At 39.6% G+C, this 20,746-nt stretch overlaps 1 protein-coding gene across 1 annotated transcript; it reads left to right on the forward strand.

Annotated features, from left to right (window-relative positions):
- Window positions 1-1,968: 1,968 nt before the first annotated feature.
- Window positions 1,969-6,287, forward strand: SS18L2 (SS18 like 2). Its single transcript, XM_001377342.4, has 3 exons — window positions 1,969-2,126; window positions 5,056-5,132; window positions 5,809-6,287. Exons 1-3 carry the CDS (start codon window positions 2,004-2,006, stop codon window positions 5,894-5,896), a joined length of 288 nt encoding a protein of 95 aa, XP_001377379.4. The 5' UTR covers window positions 1,969-2,003; the 3' UTR covers window positions 5,897-6,287.
- The last annotated feature ends 14,459 nt before the right edge of the window (window positions 6,288-20,746 follow it).

Genomic DNA, 20,746 nt, shown 5'->3' on the forward strand with positions numbered 1-20,746 from the left:
GGATAGTATTTTTCATCATAAAGCCTTCAGAATTGTCTTTGATCCTTATATTACTAGGGAATGTAATAATTTTTTGAATTGTATAATCTTTTAAATTTAATTTATCTATTTAGTGTATCTCTACTAGCAGTAATGTAATGATCCAGGACAATTCTGAGGGATTTATGAGAGAGAACGGTGTCCACATTCAGAGAAAGAACTGTGGGAACAGAAATGCAGAAGAAAAACATATGATCAATGTGGAAAGGAAAATTAAAGCAAGTTTTGGATAATACATATCAATCACATGGTTCAATATGATATGATTACAGTTTTCACTTTACTGTAAAAATGAATAACATGGAAATAGGCTTTGATACATGGATAACTCAGTGGAATTGCTTATCTGATCTGGGAGGAGGGAGGGAAGAGGGGAGGGAAAAATCATGAATCATATTATCATGGAAAATATTCTAAATAAATAAAAAAATAAAATAAGCCAGAGTCACTGGACCTTAGAATACATGGAGGGTAATAAGGTGCAAGAAAAGTACCTGAAAGGTAGGAAGGGACCAGATTATAAAGAGCTTTAAAACCCTAAGAGAGGATTTTACATTTGACTCAGAAGGAAACAGGAAGCCACTGGAGTTTGAGTCAGGCCTTGAGCTTTCCAAGGTCACTTTGATAGCTGTTTAGAGTAGGTAGACACTTATAGAGTTAGAAATTCTTGAACCCCTAAAACTACATTACCCAAAATTCCTTTCTGTATTACCTAGAATCCTTTCCCCTTTTCTTGCATCCTGTGTTTAAGTGAATGTATTCAAGTTTGCTGTGACTCTTTCCATGCTATCTTTTTCTCCAGACTGCCACCGGGGTGAGTTCAGGTAGTTCTTTTACTTTAGTTACTAATAAAACTTTATAAAATATAATAGTTATTGGATATTGATTTTAAAATACACACATTTGGGTCAAAAAGATCAACTGTGGGGCTTTTGTGGTAGTCAGGGCATAAGGTGATGAAGGCTTGCATCAGGGCTGTGGAAGTGTCAGAGGGGAGAAGAAGGCATATAGAAAAGGTACAAATCTCAGGATGAGGCAAGTGATGGGATATGGAGGTGATAAGAAAAAGGAGTTGAGAAAATACCCCTAATTTTGAGCTTAGGTGACTGAGTGGTTGGTGCCCTCAACAGTAATAGGGAAGTTAAGGAGAGGATACAGTTTGGGGGGAAGGATTAAATTTACATTTTGGGACATATTGAATTTATATCCAGTTTGAGAAATCCAATAAGTAGTTGGAAATGAAAGGTCGGAGAGAAGATAAGGCTGATCAAATTGGTCTGAAAAGCATGTGCACAGAACTGATAGTTGAATCCTTGGGTGCTGATGAGATCACCAAATGAAATAAGAGGAAAGAAGAAGATCCAGGACTGAGCCTCGAGGGGCACCCAGTGTGTTTACAGGTGTGATCAGGCTTATTGAGAAGCTGTCTCCAGAATGATCCAAAACCGTAGTCAGACCATATCCAGGTCATTATGTTCATTTGGGAGTATCATATTTAGTAAATAGCGAATAGACATTTATATAGCACCCATCATGTGCCAGGCACTGTGCTAGAGCACTTTACGAGCATTATCTCATTTGCTATTTTAGGAAAGACGTAGTTGTTTCAAGTGCTTGGCAGACTTTAAAAAGTTGTAAGTCAATTGCTCAAGATGGGAATAAAATGAAAGAAATTAGGAATGCTTAGCCAGGGGGAGAAAAGACTAAGGGGAGGAGGGAAAGGACAGCAAAGGTATTTCGCAAAGGAAGGGCATGACACTTCACTTGCCAGAGGAGGGCGCACGCGCCCCTTCGCGACGATGCAAACTCAACCCCTCCCCTTTTCACGTCGCGCTCGTCCTGCGCAGCCCATCCCCTCCCCCCAACCCTCCCCGCCCCTCCCCCTAGGCAGCCGTTGGTTGGAGCCTGAGCTTGACGTAGCCCTATTGGAGGGCGGGGCAGAATCCGCGTGCCCGTCTGTTTGCATGCGTGCGTACGCGTGCGCGACAGTTCCTGAGGACAGCCGCTCGGATGCGGACATGTCGGTGGCGTTTGTGCCAGAGCGGCTGAGGGGAAAGGCGGAAGTGAACCAGGAGACCATCCAGCGGGTAAGACTTGCGCATGCGCCAGCTGGAGTCTCCGAGTGTTGGCTCCGCTCCCTCCCTCTCCACCGGAGCTACCTCTGGCTAGATCCGGGGCCCTGGAGCCCAGTCTGGGCTGCCCCCTGGATAGCTTTCCCTCTCTCCTTCCCCGCGGGCCCCGGCCTGCCTCGCTCCACTGCCCCCACGCGCCGCCACAGCCACAATCACCTTTCCTCTTTCCTTCTGGCCAAGTCAGGGGCCCGCGGGCTTCGGAGGCTCTGTTAGGCGCCTGCTGTGCGGTGCGTTCGGCTACGACCCAAATGAAGTCCATGGAGCCGCCCTTGCTTGTGGGAAGCTTATACTCGTGCACGGCGTGGGGGTTGTGTTCCAAAAGTCTCAGTGCGGTTCTAGGCGTTTACAACTTAACCTGTCCCCATACTTTGGGGGCGCCCTGGACAGCTGGGGAGAGGCAAGACAGTTTTGGAGAAAAGCCAAAGCTCCAGAAGGAGCTCGCAGGCCGGGAGCCTAGCCTTGAAGGAAAAGAGCTATTCCGAAGTGGGGGGCCAAGGCCATTGCCTCGGGGTGTGCACAGACTTAGGGTCCTAGGTAATGACGCTGAAGGGAGGGTAGGCTCGACGGTGGGCCTCCCGAGCCCAACAGTTAGTGCTTTATTACATTAAAGAGATGAGGTTTTGGAGAGGGGCATGGATCACAAGTGAGGTGCTGCTTGTGGTCGAAGGCCACATCCTCAAGCAATTGCACCCGGGACTATAATAATGGGCATGTGACTGGCGGTAGGGGCTGGAAGCTAGAGACGGGAAATTTTGTTAACTCTGAGTTGTAGGATGAGTGAGATAGGAATGTGATTCCTTCCCCTTCACCCCTTCCAGGTACTCAAGCTAAACAAAAAGCTTGGCTCCCCCAACATACTCTTGGTTCTCCTACCTCCTGGCCTTTGCTCACATTATACTATAAGCCTGGAAACATCCTCCTTCCACTTGTAAAACTGCAGAATTCCTATTTCTTCTGTAAAGTATAATTCAAATGCTGCCTCTTCCAGGAAGCCTCCCCTCATTCCTTGCCTTGCCTAATAACCTCTTTGGAACTTGTATATCACTTTGAACTCCTTAAATGCATTCATCATGTTATATTAGGTGGTTTGATTATCCATGTTTGTATCTAGTTTTCTCTAGACTCGAGGTCATCAGTGTAAGCAACCAAGTCTTATCTAGAGTAAAATGGCAACATAGATTTGTATACCGTGACTTTAGTTGGTGTTGTTTTTATCCCTTTGCTTTGTATCCTGTGCCCCTCTTCCCCAGGTCTTGCAGGTTCTTCTTTAGTCTCCTAGCCTCCATTTCCCCCTGTTTTCTAACATATTTGGTTCTTTTGGCATGGGTTCGAGTCATTCCTGGACAGACCTTACCCCCAGGAACTTAGAGCCCCATAGAGAAGTGAGATTGACATTAGCGATAGAAATGCATAGGTCCAAATACTTGGGACAGGTAAGATCCACCAGTGCTGTTTATATATTTAATTGTGCCTGGATCGTATTATTTGGTTAGATATGTCTATGTATTGGTGGCTGTTTGATTGTCTCAATTTTACTCATTCCCCATCTGTATCATGAGAGATTTCATGGAGGACAGGAAGCAGATCCATTGGGGAATTCACAGGACTGAACATAATAGATACTTGTTAATGCATCTTTGTCAATAAAGGGAAGCATAGTGGGTACAGTAGAAAGGATGCTGCATTTGCAATCACTTTTGTGACTCTTGAGCAAGGCAATTAAAACCTCACCAGCTCTTGATATCCTCACTTCTAAAAGGAGAGGATTGAATTAGATGACCTCTTGTGGCCCTTAAAGCAGCTCTCAATCTATGATTCAAGGGAGATCTTGGCCAGTTGAAATTCACCAAAGTCCAGGAATTAGAATGTCCAATGCAAGTGTGAAGAGCCTTGGGAAAGGCAGATGGGGGAAAGCAACCTGGAGACCCCTGCTACAGTAAAGCCAGAACAAAAAATAAATAAAAATGACTGGAAATGAGCCACTTAGGCCAGCATTACCAAAAGGAACCATACCAAGCAAAACCCTAAATGGTTGCAAAATTGGCTTGCTGGAGAAGGTTCTGGATTTTTAGAGAACATAGAAACTTAATCTTTAAAGGCTGTCAAGTCAGTGTCCCAGGTGGTAGGGAATGGTTGTATGACACTGTTAAAGAATAAGGTAGACAACCCCTGGGGTTCAGAAGCCAGGCATCTCCACCAGACTGACAGATCTAGAAAATGGGCATGCAGGGACTCTTTCCTTTCCTAAATTCAATCCAAATTACATGTCTTTTATTTATTCATTTATTCATTTATTTATTTTTATTTGGTCATTTCCAAACATTATTCATTGGAAACAAAGATCATTTTCTTTTCTTCCCTCCCCCCCCCCATAGCCCACGTGCAATTCCACTGGGTATCACATGTGTTCTTGATTCAAACCCATTTCCATGTTGTTGGTACCAAATTACATGTCTTTTAAAGGATCATAGGAATTAGAGCTGAATAGGACCTTAGAAATCATGTGGTCCAACTTCACTTTAGATAGATGGAAACAGTCAGAAGTTCAGTGACTTTTCCCAGTCTCACAGATCTTAAGAATTATGCCTGAACCTAGACCCTCTGAATTCAATTCCAATACTCCTTACACTGTCCCATGCCTAACATGTCAGCTGTCTTTTTTTACCTGTCCTAAGCATTTAATCTTTTAAAATTTATGTTATTTGTATCTATCCATGTTTTATCTCCCCCCCCCACAGTGAACTTCTTATAAATAGCACATCTCATGCTATTTTTGTTCTTTTTAAATCTCTCCCAGTACCAGCACACAATAGATGGTTAATCACTTTGTTGAATGAAATCATATTCCCTATAGATAGTATGTAATGTTTCTGCTGTCTTTTAGTTGCTGGAGGAAAATGACCAGCTGATCCGGTGCATTGTGGAGTATCAGAACAAGGGACGAGCTGCAGAGTGCACACAGTAAGTTGCCATTAGGTCTGTCCTAAGAAGGCTGGGAAGTGGAAGCCACTTTTTTTTTTTAAGTATTATGAATTTAGGTCTAGAAGAGATTTTAGAGATCACCTAGTCTAACCCCTTCATTTTACAGTTCAAAAAACCGAGACTGTGGAATACTATCTTATGCCCAACATCACATAGAAAGTTAGGTAACAGATAAGATTCCATTTTCTCTGACTCCAGATTCTGTATCCTGTCAATGAATGAATTCTTACTGCATCTGCACCTCAGTAGACCCTATCCCTGTTTGTGTGAGTGACTTAAATAAAATTTGTTCATCAGTTGTTTTTCTTAGATGAAAACCTGAACTCAAAACCTGCTCTGAGGAGAGAGAGAGAGTCAGGTCCTACCCCTTCCACTTAATAGCTATGTGATGCTAAGCAAGTCATCTCCCCTCTCTGTATTTATTTCCTCTGTAAAGTGAAAGACTTGGACTAGGTGTCCTCTGAGACTCCTTCCACTCCACCTGTGCCCATGTGGTGGTATCCCTTTAAAGGAGATGATAGCAGCATTTGCATCACCCCATTTGTGTCAGGCTAGCTCCAGTGTGCCCCTTCCACAGTTTTATGAACTGCCCTAGTTCTAGAAACTAACTCTACTTTCTGCCTGTGGTTTAGTTTATGAATTTTTCTCTCAACAGGTACCAGCATGTATTGCACAGAAATCTCATTTATTTGGCAACCATTGCAGATGCCAGTCCAGCAAATGCTCCAAAAACAGTGGATTGATTGATTAGTCCTTACCTTTTTGCCATATTGTGAGTATGCATCCCCTTCAAAGAAATGGAGCCATGACTTTTGCCAATGCCATTGTTGAAGCTGCGCCTAGGAAACAGGACTCAAGGCCCATTTTCAAGAGCAACTGGATGTTAAATGTCACTTTTCATTATTTAGCACATCCTTCTAAATAGTTGTTACTCAGCACATCATTTTTCCAAATGATCATCTTTGGGAGAAATAAAACATCAGGAAATCTTTTCAGAGCTTACTTCCTGGGCTATCAGCTTAAAGGAGGCTGAGTAGAGACAGGAGGCATGGCACTCTTGGCGATATCCTATTGTTTATACATATAAATGTAATTGCTCCCAGCAATTGTTTATTAAAGTTATGGTTCTCTGAACATGTCTTTGTCTTCTTAGAATTTCAGTGAAATAACACTTGTCTTTCTGAGATGGAAGGCTGTTGGGAAGTGTGGAACTCTATTTACAATAAACATTCCATTCAGACAACTAAAACATGGCATGTTTCTCTAGCTTGTGAAAAATCTATTTCTCCCAACCAGGGGTAAAGCAAGTAAGATCATTCCTTGTTCTATAAATGAGACTGTCAGACTTTAAGAAGTTGAATTTTGGCTGTGTTCCTAAAACTAATGTTAGAAGTGTTACCTATCTTACTGTACTGACTGTGTCATGGTCATTGATAAGTCCCCAGACCTAGATTTTAGTGACCCTCATAAGGGATGCTCTGGACTACTACTTAGAGGAAAATTTAACTGGAGTAGATTAGAAAAGTGCAACATGAGTACCCGAGTTATTATGTATTAAAGAAATGCAGTTTTACTATTTTATGTACTCCATAGGGCATTCCAAGGGTCTTAGGGCCATTTTAAGCTCTAATGATTTTCTAGCTACCAAGAGGCTTCTTATAAGTTCCTTTTTTAAAAATCCTCATTTTCCTTCATCTAAACTCATAAACTCTCTACAGATGGCAGCTAGGTGGTTAAGTGGATAAAGGGCCAGGTCTCAGATTAGGAGAACCTGAGTTCAAATATGACCTCGTTGTTGTGTGACCCTGGGCAAATCATTTAACCCTAATTGCCTAGCTCTTATCTTTTTCTGCCTTGGAACCAATACTTATATCAATTCTAAGAAGATATGGGTTTTAAAAAAACCCTCTCCAGGCCTTAATTTCACATTCCCATCCCTCTTTCATTTTATAAAAAAATAAGAGTAACTTTATGGATGACAATAACATGATTGCTCTGCAGTGTGAAGGTGTGGTTCTATGATTTTATAATCCAAAGAGGAAAATACAGGCATCCAGAGCTGAAAGAAATCTTAGAAATCATTTTTACTAACACCCTCATCTTGCAGATGACACCTCCCAATACGGTACAATGGAATGATGGCTATGAATATAAGAGCAAAAAGCTCTGTAGAGGAGGGAATGGAGGCCCAGAGAAGACTTGTCCAAGACTAAATGGCCAACTGATGGCAGAGGTAGGATCAGAACTCGGGTCTTTTGGCTCCTAATCCAAATTATGCTATCCTTTAATATACTATGATCTGTTACTATGGGACTTTGGTTTAGATACCTAAGTGTTTTAAGGGGAGATCACCCTAACTCTTTCCCAACTGCCCTGACCCTCTCCACATTCTGCACTGCTTGTATTTTCTAATACTGAGAACCACTGTCCAAGCCTCTGTAAATTATTCCCTTCCCCATTCTAGTAAAGAAACCAAAATATTTCATTCCAAAATGGGACTAATGCAGTAGGTGAAGAGAGAATTCAACTTTCTTTGTTTATTTTTAATTTAATCAGCAACCTTTTATTTAATGAATCAAGAATTTAAAGTACCCCTACTTAACACTTAGTAAGTCACTAAGTAAAACAGTTCACAAGTCACTAAAAAAGTTTGCACCTCTAACTAGACAATTGAAAGGCTGTGATTGGTTCCTGTGAGGAGAGGGAGAGACAGGAAGTGATGCGGAAAAAGGGGTATAAAAGGCAAGACCAAACATAGTCTTGGACACACTTTTAGGTCACTTTTGAGAATTTCTGGAGAGACTTTTCTCATGGACTCGTTCTGGGTTGGAGCTTTCTGAGCTGGAGAGGCTTGCTTGGTGAGTGATTGGAGCTGAAGGAAGAGGCTTGTGTTGTTGGAACACTTGGCTGAAGACACCACTGGGACTTCTGGTGTAAGAGACTATCATGACTCCACATAGAGATCAGGACTTAAGGGAGCCCTTGCTGGGTGGCGAGCTGGACTTCTTCGGGCGGCAATTATAGGGTATCTAGCTAGGCGATATTTTTTACTTTCCTACATCTTTCTCTTTTACTCTATCTCTATTAAACTAAATTCTTAAAAGCTACTAACAGCTATTTTGACTTGAGAATTAATTTTGTAAACGGTGACCACAATAACTTTTAAAATTCTTATATTAGTCAAACCTATTTTTAATCATTACATTTGGGAGAGCACAAAGGTTTGACTATTACCCTCAATCTTCAATTTTCTTTACTTTTTACTCTCCTTAAGTCAGGTCTTTAGTAGCTAAATTCTGGAATTTGGAGCTCTTACTCCACTCAGTTGGTAGAGCAGTTTTAAAAAGATTAGACAGAAACTACAGGTGTTGGTCTGTTTCCTGCATGAAGGGGCAAGTCCTAAATTTCTTGCCCCCCCCCCCTTTTTACTGAGAATAGCTGAATGCTTGCAGCTGCCAGATAAGCCAGGTGTTTTTTAGCAACAATCAGCCCCCTCAGGACTTTCACTTGGGGGGGATGCTTTCTTCCCCCCCCCCCAAGGGAAACTACCACTCCCCCACAAACTACTGTCTCACAGCCCAGAATTCCAGAGTATTGGAGGAAATTAAGTTCAGCTCAGCTTTTTTGTTATTAGAAGGTATAAATTATTATGGTAGATTAACAAAGTTTAGCCTTATCTTGCTTCTGGAAATCAGCTCCTTCCTGTTTCCTGAACCCCCATGTGTCTATTAGCTTAAGTGGGAGGTGGAATACTAGGGAGAGTAGTCAGAAAAAGCAGCAGTAAAAATAACTAAAACTGCTCCCTTAACTCTTGAGTAGTTTTCAGAGCCTACTAAAAGAAAAATCCCAGCAGCCCACAGCCTGTGCCCTATACCCAAACCCTTTTTGCCCTCTCAGACCAGCTCAGCAAAGTGGCTCCCTGCCCACATGACTGTGCAAGCTCTAGGGGGGAGGAAAAGAAAGAAAACTTTCAAACCTCTTAGCTAAAATTTAGGCTGTACCCTGAGGGTTTTCATCACAAGAAAATGTGTTTTATTTTGCCTAAAATAGAAAGCTTTTCCATTTTCTTGCCTTCCCTCCCAATTTTAGCCTCTAAGTATTTTAGCCACCAGCCATAGAAAGGCTAGTTAATTAGGGCATGTTTGTATTTACAACAATTTTTTTTCTCTAAAGTCTTTGAAATCACCCCACCCACTAACCTTGTGAGACTAGCCCCTAACCAGTACATACTAGGGTAGCATCACCTATGGACAGGAAGTAGAATTGTAGGAAATTTAATAGTTAACATTTAAAAATGAGTAGGCATCTGAATATGGTGTTGAAAAGCATGGCCCACACTCTGAAAGAATGGTTTCCAGCCTATGCCAAACAGCTCCTGTTCCTGGAGAACATTATTGAGTTTGAACAGCTCACAGTTTTAGAATGGCTTTGTTTGGTACTGTTGCTTATGCAAATAGGATATCTTGCAGTTTATTCCTTCAGATAGATAGCTTGATTAATCTCAAGGGTCAGAGAGAATATCTTGAGAAAAAAAACTGGAAAAATCTAAGCCTATTCAGTCTCTGCCTCACTCTGTCCAATCTGTTTCCTGCCCTGTTCAATCTATTTCCTCTCTGGTCCAATGCAGTTGCATTTCCCGTCCAGTCTGACACATCCCTCCCCCTATTCTAACTATCTCTCACTCCACCCAAATGATCCCTACCCGACCTACATCTCCCCAATCTGGCCTATCTCTCTCCCTGCCTCTATCACTCCTCCCCATCCCCTTACCTATTCCATTGCAATCCAAACAAAAAGCCAAGCAACAGTAATTGAAGACAATTCAATTAAAGGCCCAAGGGATGTTCTCACTTATAATAAACTAAGAAACTTAAGTAAACATTAGACCTAAAACACCTTTCTCTCCACAAGACATTAAGAGATTCTGGACTAAATTTGACAATCTAGAGCAAAACAATGATGAAAATCCCTCCCAATTTATGGATCAGCTTATTGAACTGGGAGGTAGACATTTAGACTTGGATCTTTCCAGAGAAAGGAATGTCAGGGAAATAAGAATACAGTTTGTAAACAACTGTTGTAAGGTCTTCAAAGACTATTTTAAGACTAACTGCCCAAACTGGAATAATATGGATCTTGAGGAATTAAGAAGTGTAACAGTTTGTTTTTTTAATAGCCATGAAAAGAAAGATGAAGATTACACTGACTTAGTGGAGGCAATGAGGAAAGAAATAAAAATTTTAACTGAAAAACTTGAAAAAAAAAAAGCAAGTCAAAGAGTGACCATATCCCCTTTGCAGGAATCCACAAATCAACCATTAATGTGTTGCTTCTGTGGAAAAAGGGGTCATGCAATGATGAACTGTAGGAAGTGGAATCAGGTAATTAGAAATATTAGAATTAGAAGCAATTATAGAAATTCCAAATTCCAAAAAATCCAAATGAGGCAAATCATGATCCACACCAAAATACACAAAATGGGGCTCATCCACATTTTGGCTCCAAAGGGGGTTTTTAACCTCAGCTGGAAAATGTTTCACAAATGCAGAAATTATTAAAGTTCTTTCTGCTCTCTAGCTACCTGAAGCCCTAGCTGTAGTTCTTTGCTCTGCCCATACAGGTAGAACTGACCCTGTCTCTAGAAGAAACCACCAAGCAGATACTATGGCAAAGCTATCTGCCTTAGAAGGACTTGAATTAATTTTAACTTTGACAACTACTAACAATTCAAATTTATCCCTTTATAAGGAATAAGAAGTGGAAAAAAATGGAAACAAAAGATTAAAGCAAAACAGATCTATGGAGTATGTGTGTCATCTGAAGGAAAACCCCTATTCCCTAGAAGTTTTTATCACCAAATATGCTTATCTGTTCATAAAAATGGTCACTTTGGTATCTAGGGCATTGTAGACTCTGTTAAAAGAGTATGGATAGCCCCTGGTATGACTACCATAGCCTCTAAAGTGTGTGCAGCCTGCCCCATCTGCCAAACATATAATCATCATGCTTTTTGTGGAAAATCTTTTGGTGGACGTCCTCTCTTACACATGTTTTGAACATCTGCAAATTGTCTTCATCACAATGCCAAAGGCTGGATATTATAAATTTGTCTAGTAATAGTGGATCAACTGACCAGATGGCCAGAAGCTGCCAGAGTTCATCATACCCCAACTGGTTGACAAGGTCATGGTCCAAGGAAGGAAGGTCAGCAAAGCAGACCCCAGAATGAGGGCCCCCTGCTGATCCCCTTCTGTGACTTCTCTCCCCAAATTTTCCCCACTAATGGACTTCTTATGATTATTATTTATTCTCTCCCTAATACAGGAGAAATAATATGAGAGCAAATACTTATAGGATCAATAAATATGTACCCTACTTTAAGCCCCCTAGGTTATTACCCTGAAAAGATTGCAATTATAGAATTAAACCCCAAATTACTGCCCATGACCCCTCCTTTCTCAAGCACAAGACACACTCCAAGGCCCTACAATAAATATCAGCCAAAAGCTTGAGTACTATAATGAATCTTTTCCTACAGTTACCATACTCCAATGAATTTGTTGGAACAGAAGCCAAGCAGCATTGCTAGGCACTTCAAAGTAACACAAGAAAAACAGAACTTGTAAATTGAGGAAAACCCCAAAAGTGGTCTGCTTTAAGTCTTCACACCTAGATACAAATATGTTTTGTTGTTCATCTCCCAAGCAATTATGATGGATAGAAGCTGACCAAAAGCACAATGATCCTCTCAGCAGTTTAAGGGGTACTAGCCTACAAATGACTTTATTCACATTAATCATATCTATCACAGAGTGTTGTAGAAACCTAGTAAATGATCACAGAATTCTGTTGTAGTAATATCACAAGAGTGTCGTTTAGGTGATTTAATAATATCCAATCAAATTGTAGAATGTCATACATGTAGAAGATTGATTGTGTGTATGTACCAAAAAACCTATATAATAAATGAACCACGATACTATGGCAGAGCACTGTGTGTGATGCTTGCATACATGGGTTGAATGCACGGTGTCTCATCTCATTCCGACTATGATGTCACATCTGGGCAGAGACCTGGGATCCTCAGAGGGACCGCTGGATGGACCCCTATATGAAGTGTTTCCTAGCGCCTGAGCCACAGTAGCTTTTGTTGCCAAGGTGCTCTTAAAAGAAGTTATTCCTTGCTTTGGCCTGTCAGCATGAATTGATACAGAGAACTCATTTTACTGATTTGGTTTTGCCACAGATTTATTCTTGTTTGGGGATCAATCCCAATTTCCATATACCACATCATCACAGAGCCCAGGCCAAATTGAAAGAAGGAATAGAGATCTTAAGACTATGACTGGAAAATTGTGCACTGAGACTCATTTACAATGGCCAGAAGTTCTCCTTCTAGTTCTATTTTATCTTCTAAGCAGGCCCAGGGGAGATCTACACATCTCACCATTTGAGAGGTTTTTTTGGACATCCCCCTAATATAGGCTAAACCTTTTTTCTCCTGCATACACATCATTACTTTGGGGGGACACTTCTATTGCTTCATATATATACAGGACTTACCGAGCAAATTGCAAGAACTCCATGAATCCAGAGCTGCAGTACAAGCAGGACTTATAGACTTCTCACTTCATGACCTAAACCCAGGAGACAAGGTATACATAAGGAACTGCTAGCACACTGGAGCAACTCAGCGTGCCTGGGAAGGTCTGTTTCAAGTACTGTTAACCACTCAACAGCTATCAAAATTGGAGAGAAAGACTCTTAGATTCATTGCTCACACATAAAACAAGTACCTTCTATCAACACTGATTGACTGTATCCTGTCACATGCATTGGAGATAAAAGTCCATAGACAAGTGGACACTGTTTTGGCTAACACATGAATTTTGTATTTTTTTCCTTTTAATTTGCAATAAGGATATTTAATTTTTTCCCTTTCTTTTTCCTTCTTTCTTGGACTTGAAGTACATGTAACCAGTGGATTTTGAAGGATAAATTTACAATATCCATTAGCCCTAATATCAATGCATACCCAAAAGCTTTAGACTATAAAAATCTGACATTAATTGTTAAATATTGTGGGACTGTAATTAATAATTGGGTCTGATTCCAGGAGAAGGGGTCACAAAAGAGCCATTGTACAATGCAAAGAATGCTGGGGTCCATTTTCTATATAGCCATGCCTCATCATCTACTACTTCTTCCCTGTTAGGAGATGGAGTACAATGATGGAGTACTGAATTTGGAATCAGATGACTTGGCTTCAAACCCCAGATCTGCTACTTACTCTAGTAATTATCTTGAGCAAAACCTTTGGTCTCCCTGAGGCCTTGGTTTCCTTACTTTTTTAATGAGGAAAGTGGATTACATGATACTTCATTTGAAAAGGGGATATTTCCAATGGTGCTATTGAATCAAAAATGTATATATGGGAGTTTAAGTTGAGTCAGGGATCAATAGAAATAGAAATGACCCATCTGTTTCTTAAGGTAATGTCTAACTCCAAATCTACAAGTCTATATGAAATTGAATAATTTCTTTGAATTTCAGTTAATTCATCTGCAAAATGGGGATACGTTTTAAATAATAATGACCATGATGCAGATGAATAAGGCAAGAACCTTAAGTCTTAAAAGTCTGTACAATATTCTAAAATGAATCAACACATTTTATGGAAAAGGAGTAGTTTTCTATTTCTTACTATGTCTATTACTATTACTATTACTTACACGACAAGCAAGAATCTTGCCTGTGTGGGCCAAGGCAAGATTTGCATACATATTTGTAGTGCCATGGTTGGCCCTTCTTTGCCATAGTCTGTCACTCTAGGCCTATCCCTCTCTCCACTGACCCACTTAGATGCTTCTTGATTTTTTACTTCCAGCAATAAGCCCCGATCTTGCCCTCTCCTTACATCTCTCCCCTTCACTCTATGTCTGTGTATCCATAAAGATAGATCAGATAACTACTAGCTGCCTGCCACTGTTTTACTGTTGTACTGTTGGCTCACTCACTGTTCCTAGAGTTCCTCTAATCCCTGACTATGATGTCAACCTTATCCTTCCCTATTCATAGAACTGTTATGAGGTGAAAATAGATGTGAATGAGTTTTGTTTTGTTTTTTAAACCCTCACCTTCCATCTTGGAGTTAATACTGTGTATTGGTTCCAAGGTAGAAGAGTGGTAAGGGCTAGGCAATGGGGATTAAGTGACTTGCCCAGGGTCACACAGCTGGGAAGTATCTGAGGTCAGATTTGAACCCAGGACCTCCTGACTCTAGGATTGGCTCTCCATCCACTGAACTACCCAGCTGCTCCCCAACATGAATAAGTTTTGAAAAAAATAACACCACTCTTATTGTCTTCCTCATACCTCTCTGGAGTTTGGACTCCTGAAGAGTCTTTGAGGAGAGTGCCAACTCTGGGAGGCCCTGTCAACCTAGAAAGGATTTGACTTAGGGCCCTTACTAGTTTTTGAGAACCAGACTAATTAGGCATGCAGAGGCTCATCATCAGACAACTGACCACCAGAAGATGAATTGTTTTGGCTGGAGCAATTGAGGAAAAGTATCTTCTGTGGGCATGGTGAGGCAGTAATTCACTTCCATGGGAAAAGGACTGATGCCAGTGATCCTTGAAGTACTGAAATTGGTATTTTTTTTCCTTTTGCAAACTTTTTTATCATGAACTTTTAAAATACTACAAACTTAGCCATTTCTATATTCAAAGAATAGAAAAAAATATGATATACAAAACCATGAATCTCTTTGAAGTCTAGCAGTGGTTTTTGCTAAGAACATAATAAATAAGAGAGAAATGTACTAAATAAATAAATATAATAGTATTAACACTTCACTACTTGTCTGGGTCCCCTTGTGATCTTTCTTCAACTTTCTTCTGTATTTTCTTCTGTATATTTTTTAATGTTTCATTGATGTTCTTTTCTTCCTTTTTGTAGTATTTTTAAATGCATTAAAAAACTTATCTTTAAACACCAACAGAACCAATCAAACATGTACTTACAACTAGCTACATTTTATTTTAATTGAATTTTATTTTTTCCAATTACCTGAAGAAACAATTTTCAACAATTGTTTTCTGACATTTTGCAATTCAGATTCTCCCCCCCTCCCTGAGGGTAAATAGTCTTATACATATTACCACATATATAATAAAAAAGTCATGAAGGAAATAAAGTGAAAGATAGAGTGCTTTGATTACAAATTCTAATCGTTCCTTCTTTGGCTGTGGAGAGAATTTTTTATCATGAGTCCTTAGGGGTTTTCCTGTAACCTTGTTTTGCTGAAAATAATTTAGTTCTTCACAATTGATCATCACACAATATTTCTGTTACTATATACATTGTTCTCCTGGTTTCACTAACTTTACTTTGCATCAGTTCATATAAATCTTTCCAGGTCTTTCTGAAACTGCTCATCATTTCTTATGGTGAAAGTAATTTTCCTTTACAATCATTTACTACAACTTCTTCAGGCATTCTATAACTGATGGATGTACCTTTACTTTCCAATTCTTTGTCACTAAAAAAAAAGAAAACTGCTAAAATACTTTTCTAGGCTCATTTCCCTTATCTCTGATCTCTTAGTGTTACAGACCCAGTCATGGTATTGCTGCATCAAAGACTATACATAGCTTTGTGGCCCTTTGGGACTAGTTCCATATTGATCTTCACAACGGTTATCTCAGTTCATACTTCCACCAACAGGACATTAATGTCCCAATTTCCCATATCTCCTCCAATATCATTTTCCTTTCTGGTTGTAATATATTAGGCAATCCAATCGGTATAAGGTGGTATCTCAGAGTTGTTTTAATTTGCATTTCTCTAATCGGTAGTGATTTGGAGCATTTCTTCATATGAGTACAGGTAGTTTTAAATTCTTCTGAGAATTGCCTGTTCATATCTTTTGACAACTAGCTACATTTAAAATTTTATTTTTGCAACTAAGAAGCATTTACTTTCTCCTCCTTTTCCCTAACTTTCCTCCTAAGAAAACAAAAACAAAAACAAAAGCCTTGTAATAAATATGTAGAGTTGGGCAAAATTGGCTCTCACAGCAGTCATGTCCAAAGAGGTATGTCTCATTCTGCATATCGTGTCCATCACCTCTTCGTTGAGAGATAAGGAGCATTCTTCATCATCAGTCCTCTGGAATTATGGGAACTTTATATCTGAGAAAAAGCATTTCAATATACAAAAGGCCCAAACAACTTATCAATAGCTCCCTGTTTGTCCTTATACCTTTATACCCCTAGACCTGTGATCTACCTGTCATATTATTGTTGGCAGTGGATAGACGATGGTTATCTGCTTTCTTTATTTCACATTTCATGTAGGCCTTTCCATATTTGTTTTTATTCTTCAAATCAAATCATATTAATTGTTTTGAATATAGTTACATTGCACTGATATACCTGCCATAGTTTATTCAATCATCCCTATGTCATTGAGCATCTGGGTTGTTCTAATTTTTTGTAATGATAAATAATGCTGCTATAATTATCTCTGAACAGATGGCTCCCCCACTTTTTAATGCGACTTCTAAGGTATTTATACTACAGATGTCTGATGTCACTGGCTTGTTTGCTCCCTCCATATGTCCCTGTTGCATTCCTTCCATCTTTAATTACTCTGTGCAATTTTATTTGTGCCTTTTCATAAGTCTTTCCTGAAAGACCCACCCAACACCATGTGTCTTTCTTTGGTTCTTTAAATATGTCATAGAAAGGGCAGTTAGGTGGTTCAGTTGGTAGAGAGTTAGACCTTAGAAATGGGAGGTCCCAGGTTCAAATTTGGCCTCAGACACTTCCTAGCCATGTGAGCCTGGACAAGTCACTTAATCTCAGTTGCCTAGCCGTTCCCGCTCTTCTGCCTTGGAAACAATACTTAGTACTGATTCTAAGATGGAAAGTAAAAGTTTAAATATATCTATATCTACCTACCTATCATCTATCTGATGTATATTGTGGATATATATATAATGGACATCAGTGTAATGATCAGGCTGTCAATTTGTCTCCTAAACTCTCACTAAAGGACCAACCTAACCTACCTCCATTCCTAATTGGTCATAGGATAGTAGAAAAAGAAATCAATTTAGAGTCAGAAGACCTAAATTAAGCCCCATCTCTACCATTTACTATGTAACCTTGACCTCTCTGAGGTTATTTATAAATTAGACAGCATGGCATAGTGGATTAAGTGCTGAATCTAGAGAGAGGAAAATCTAAGTTCAAATCTTCCTCTGCCACTTATTAGCTGTTTGGCCATAGGCAAGGCACTTAACCTCTCTGAGCCTGTTTCCTTCTCTATAAAACTAGAATAACAATACTTTAAGTACCTACTTCATAGAGTCTTTGTATGGATTAAGTGACATAAAAGATCATAAAGCACCATATTAATGTCTGCAGGGTCTATTGCTAGACTCCTTTCAAGTTCAAAGCCTTAAACTCCTATATAATTTTTTTTTGTATTGTAATAAAAATACTATCTTTACATTGTACACAGTAACAGCAAAATTGTGTAATGATCAACTGTGAAAGATTTAGCTACCCTCAGCAATGCAATGATCCAAGACAATTCTGAGGGACTGATGAAAAAAAAACACTATTCACCTCCAGAAGAACTGTTGGAATCATATGCAGATCAAAACATACTATCTTTTAATACATGTATAACCCAGATTGAATTGCCTGTCAGCACTGGGAGGGGGAAGGGTAGGGAGGAAGGGAGGTAAATTCTATCATGTACCTTAGGAAAACCTGATTGGAAATTTATTACATGTAATTGGTGAAAAATTTAAAAAAAGTTAAAAGATTTTTTAAAAAGTGTTCTAAATCTCTTATAATTAGAGAAATGCAAATCAAAACAACTCTGAGGTACCATTACACACCTAGCAGATTGACTAATATGACAACAAAGGAAAGTAATAAATGTTGGAGAGGATGTGGCAAAATTGGGATACTGATGTATTGCTGGTGGAGTTATGAATTGATCTAATCATTCTGGAAGGCAACTTGGAACTATGTGCAAAGGGCTTTAAAAGAATGCTTGCCTTTGACCCAGCCATACCACTGCTGGGTTTGTACCCCAAAAGAGATAATAAGGAAAAATACATGTACAAAATATTTATAGCTGCGCTCTTTGTGGTGGCAAAAAATTGGAAAATGAGAGGGTGTTCATTGATTAGGGAATGACTGAACAAATTGTGGTATCTGTTGGTGATGGAATACTATTGTGCTCAAAGGAATAATGAACTGGAGGAATTCCATGTGAACTGGAACAACTTCCAGGAACTGATGCAGAGTGAAAGGAGCAGAACCAGAAGAACCTTGTACACAGAGACTGATACGCTGTGACACAATCGAATGTAATGGACTTCTCTACTAGCAGCAATGCAATGATCCAGGACAATTCTGAGGGACTTATGAGAAAGAGCACTATCCACATCCAGAGGAAGAACTGTGGGAATACAAATGCAGAAGAAAAACATTTCCTTGATCACATGGTTCGATGGGGATATGATTGGGGACATAGATTCTAAATGGTCACTCTATTGCAAATATTAATAATATGGAAATATTGATCAATGACACATGTAAAACCCAGTGGAATTGTTCGTTGGCTACAGGAGGGGGTAGAGAAGAGGAGAGGGAAAGAATATGAATCATGTTACCATGGGAAAATATTCTAAATTAAATAAATAAATAATTGAAAAAAAATTTTAGCAAATAAAGGAGAGGACCATCCCAATCTTATACCTAAAACAAACAAACACATATACTATCTTTCACCGTTTATTTGGAAATTTGGGTTTTATGTGAGTATTCTCTTACAACAATGACCAATATGGAAGTATATTTTCATGATAATACATGTATAACCCAGATCGAATTGCTTACCATCTTTGACCCTATGGATTGGAAGAAGGGAGGTAGACAATTTTGATCTTATAATTTTGGGAAACCATGTTGAAAATTGTTATTACATGTAATTAGGGAAATAAAATATATTTGAATTTTCAAAAAAAAAAACAACTTAAAAAAATGGACTGGGGCAGCTGGGTGGCTCAGTGGATTGAGAGTCAGGCCTAGAGACGGGAGGTCCTAGGTTCAAATCTGGCCTCAGATACTTCCCAGCTGTGTGACCCTGGGCAAGTCACTTGGCCCCCATTGCCTAGCCCTTACCACTCTTCTGGCTTGGAGCCAATATATGGTATTGACTGTAATAGTTAAAATAGTTGAGGCAGTAAATTGTAGGAGTTAAAATAACAGAAGACTTAAATTGTAGTAGATAAAAGAGTGGATGAGTAAATTGTGACCGCAGGAAATATGTTTTCACTACAGTGTCTTGTTTCAAATCAAATATAAGGTGGTTGCCAGGGAACTATTCCCAATTATGAATATACCCAAGTCAACTGGGTTTTATAGAGATTTTAATTAATAATACAATGAGGAATTAAAGAAAGAGAGAAAGAGTAAGAAAGGAATAAGTATGAAGGGCCTTAAGCCAACATGGCCTAGACCTGAGTCTTAATAGAGAGATCAGTCAGTTCTTAATCACTCACCACAACATCTGTCCAAGCAAGGATTCTAGTGACACCAGGCCAGCATCATCTCAGCTGACTTCACCAGCTCAACCCTGAATCTGAATCTGAATGTGAATCTGAATGTTCCCGAGAGAGTCTCCAGAGAGACCCTTCAAGGCAGCCTTTCCCAGCTGACTGTTTTTCAGAGAGAGCTTTCTGTCTCCTTTTAATGGGAATTTTCTCCTATGTCACCTCCCCTAAGTTCTTCCATCTACCAATCACAGTAGACGTTTTTCAAAGGACAGACCATTCTTAGTCCATACCTAAGAAGGTGTAAATTTTTGAGTGATTCACACCAGGAAAGCTCTGAGTAAGTTTCTCGGCTCTTTGTTCCTTGTAAATTCACAAGTTGCTTGACCTTTATAGGTACTTATCTTAAGAACTTTTTGCCTTATTATAAGTATGGGTTTAAGTATTTTCATTGTTCAGCAAAGTTTACAACTTTTTCTTCCCCTAGGGAATGCTTAAGTATGGTGGAGTTCTCACATTCCTGATCAAGTACCTTCACTGCCCAAATGGGGAATGGTCTTAATCCAATCTTATGAAGTAGGGTCTGGGAATTTTTAAGGTTCACATGACTCCATGATGGAAGGGAAGGGGTTAAAAAAAATGGAGCTCATTCTTGTTTGTGAGGTGGTGTGATAGAGATATGAAGAGAGAAGATTTTTCAGGACTTCTGGACCAAGATGCATCTAGCTCTAAAATGCAAAACCCAGGATTCCTATGGAATGACCCTGGGTTGTTGACAGTTGGAGCTGAGGGAGGGGCTTTGGTGTCTCTGTGTCTGGGACTGGAAGTCATACTTTTCCCTGGAGGCTTTTTGGCTGGCCATACTAAGAAGAGAAACTGGGCTTTTGAACTTAGTCTCTGGCTTTCTAGCTCTGAACAGTTGGAGTTGACCAGGGGGCTTTTTGGTCTCTGGGCCTCTTGACTGGAGGACACACATTTGCTCTCTGGAATTTGAGAGACTTTTGTGAAGCTG

Source organism: Monodelphis domestica, chromosome 7 (genome assembly GCF_027887165.1).
Source record: "Monodelphis domestica isolate mMonDom1 chromosome 7, mMonDom1.pri, whole genome shotgun sequence".
NCBI classification, from domain to species: Eukaryota; Metazoa; Chordata; class Mammalia; order Didelphimorphia; family Didelphidae; genus Monodelphis; species Monodelphis domestica.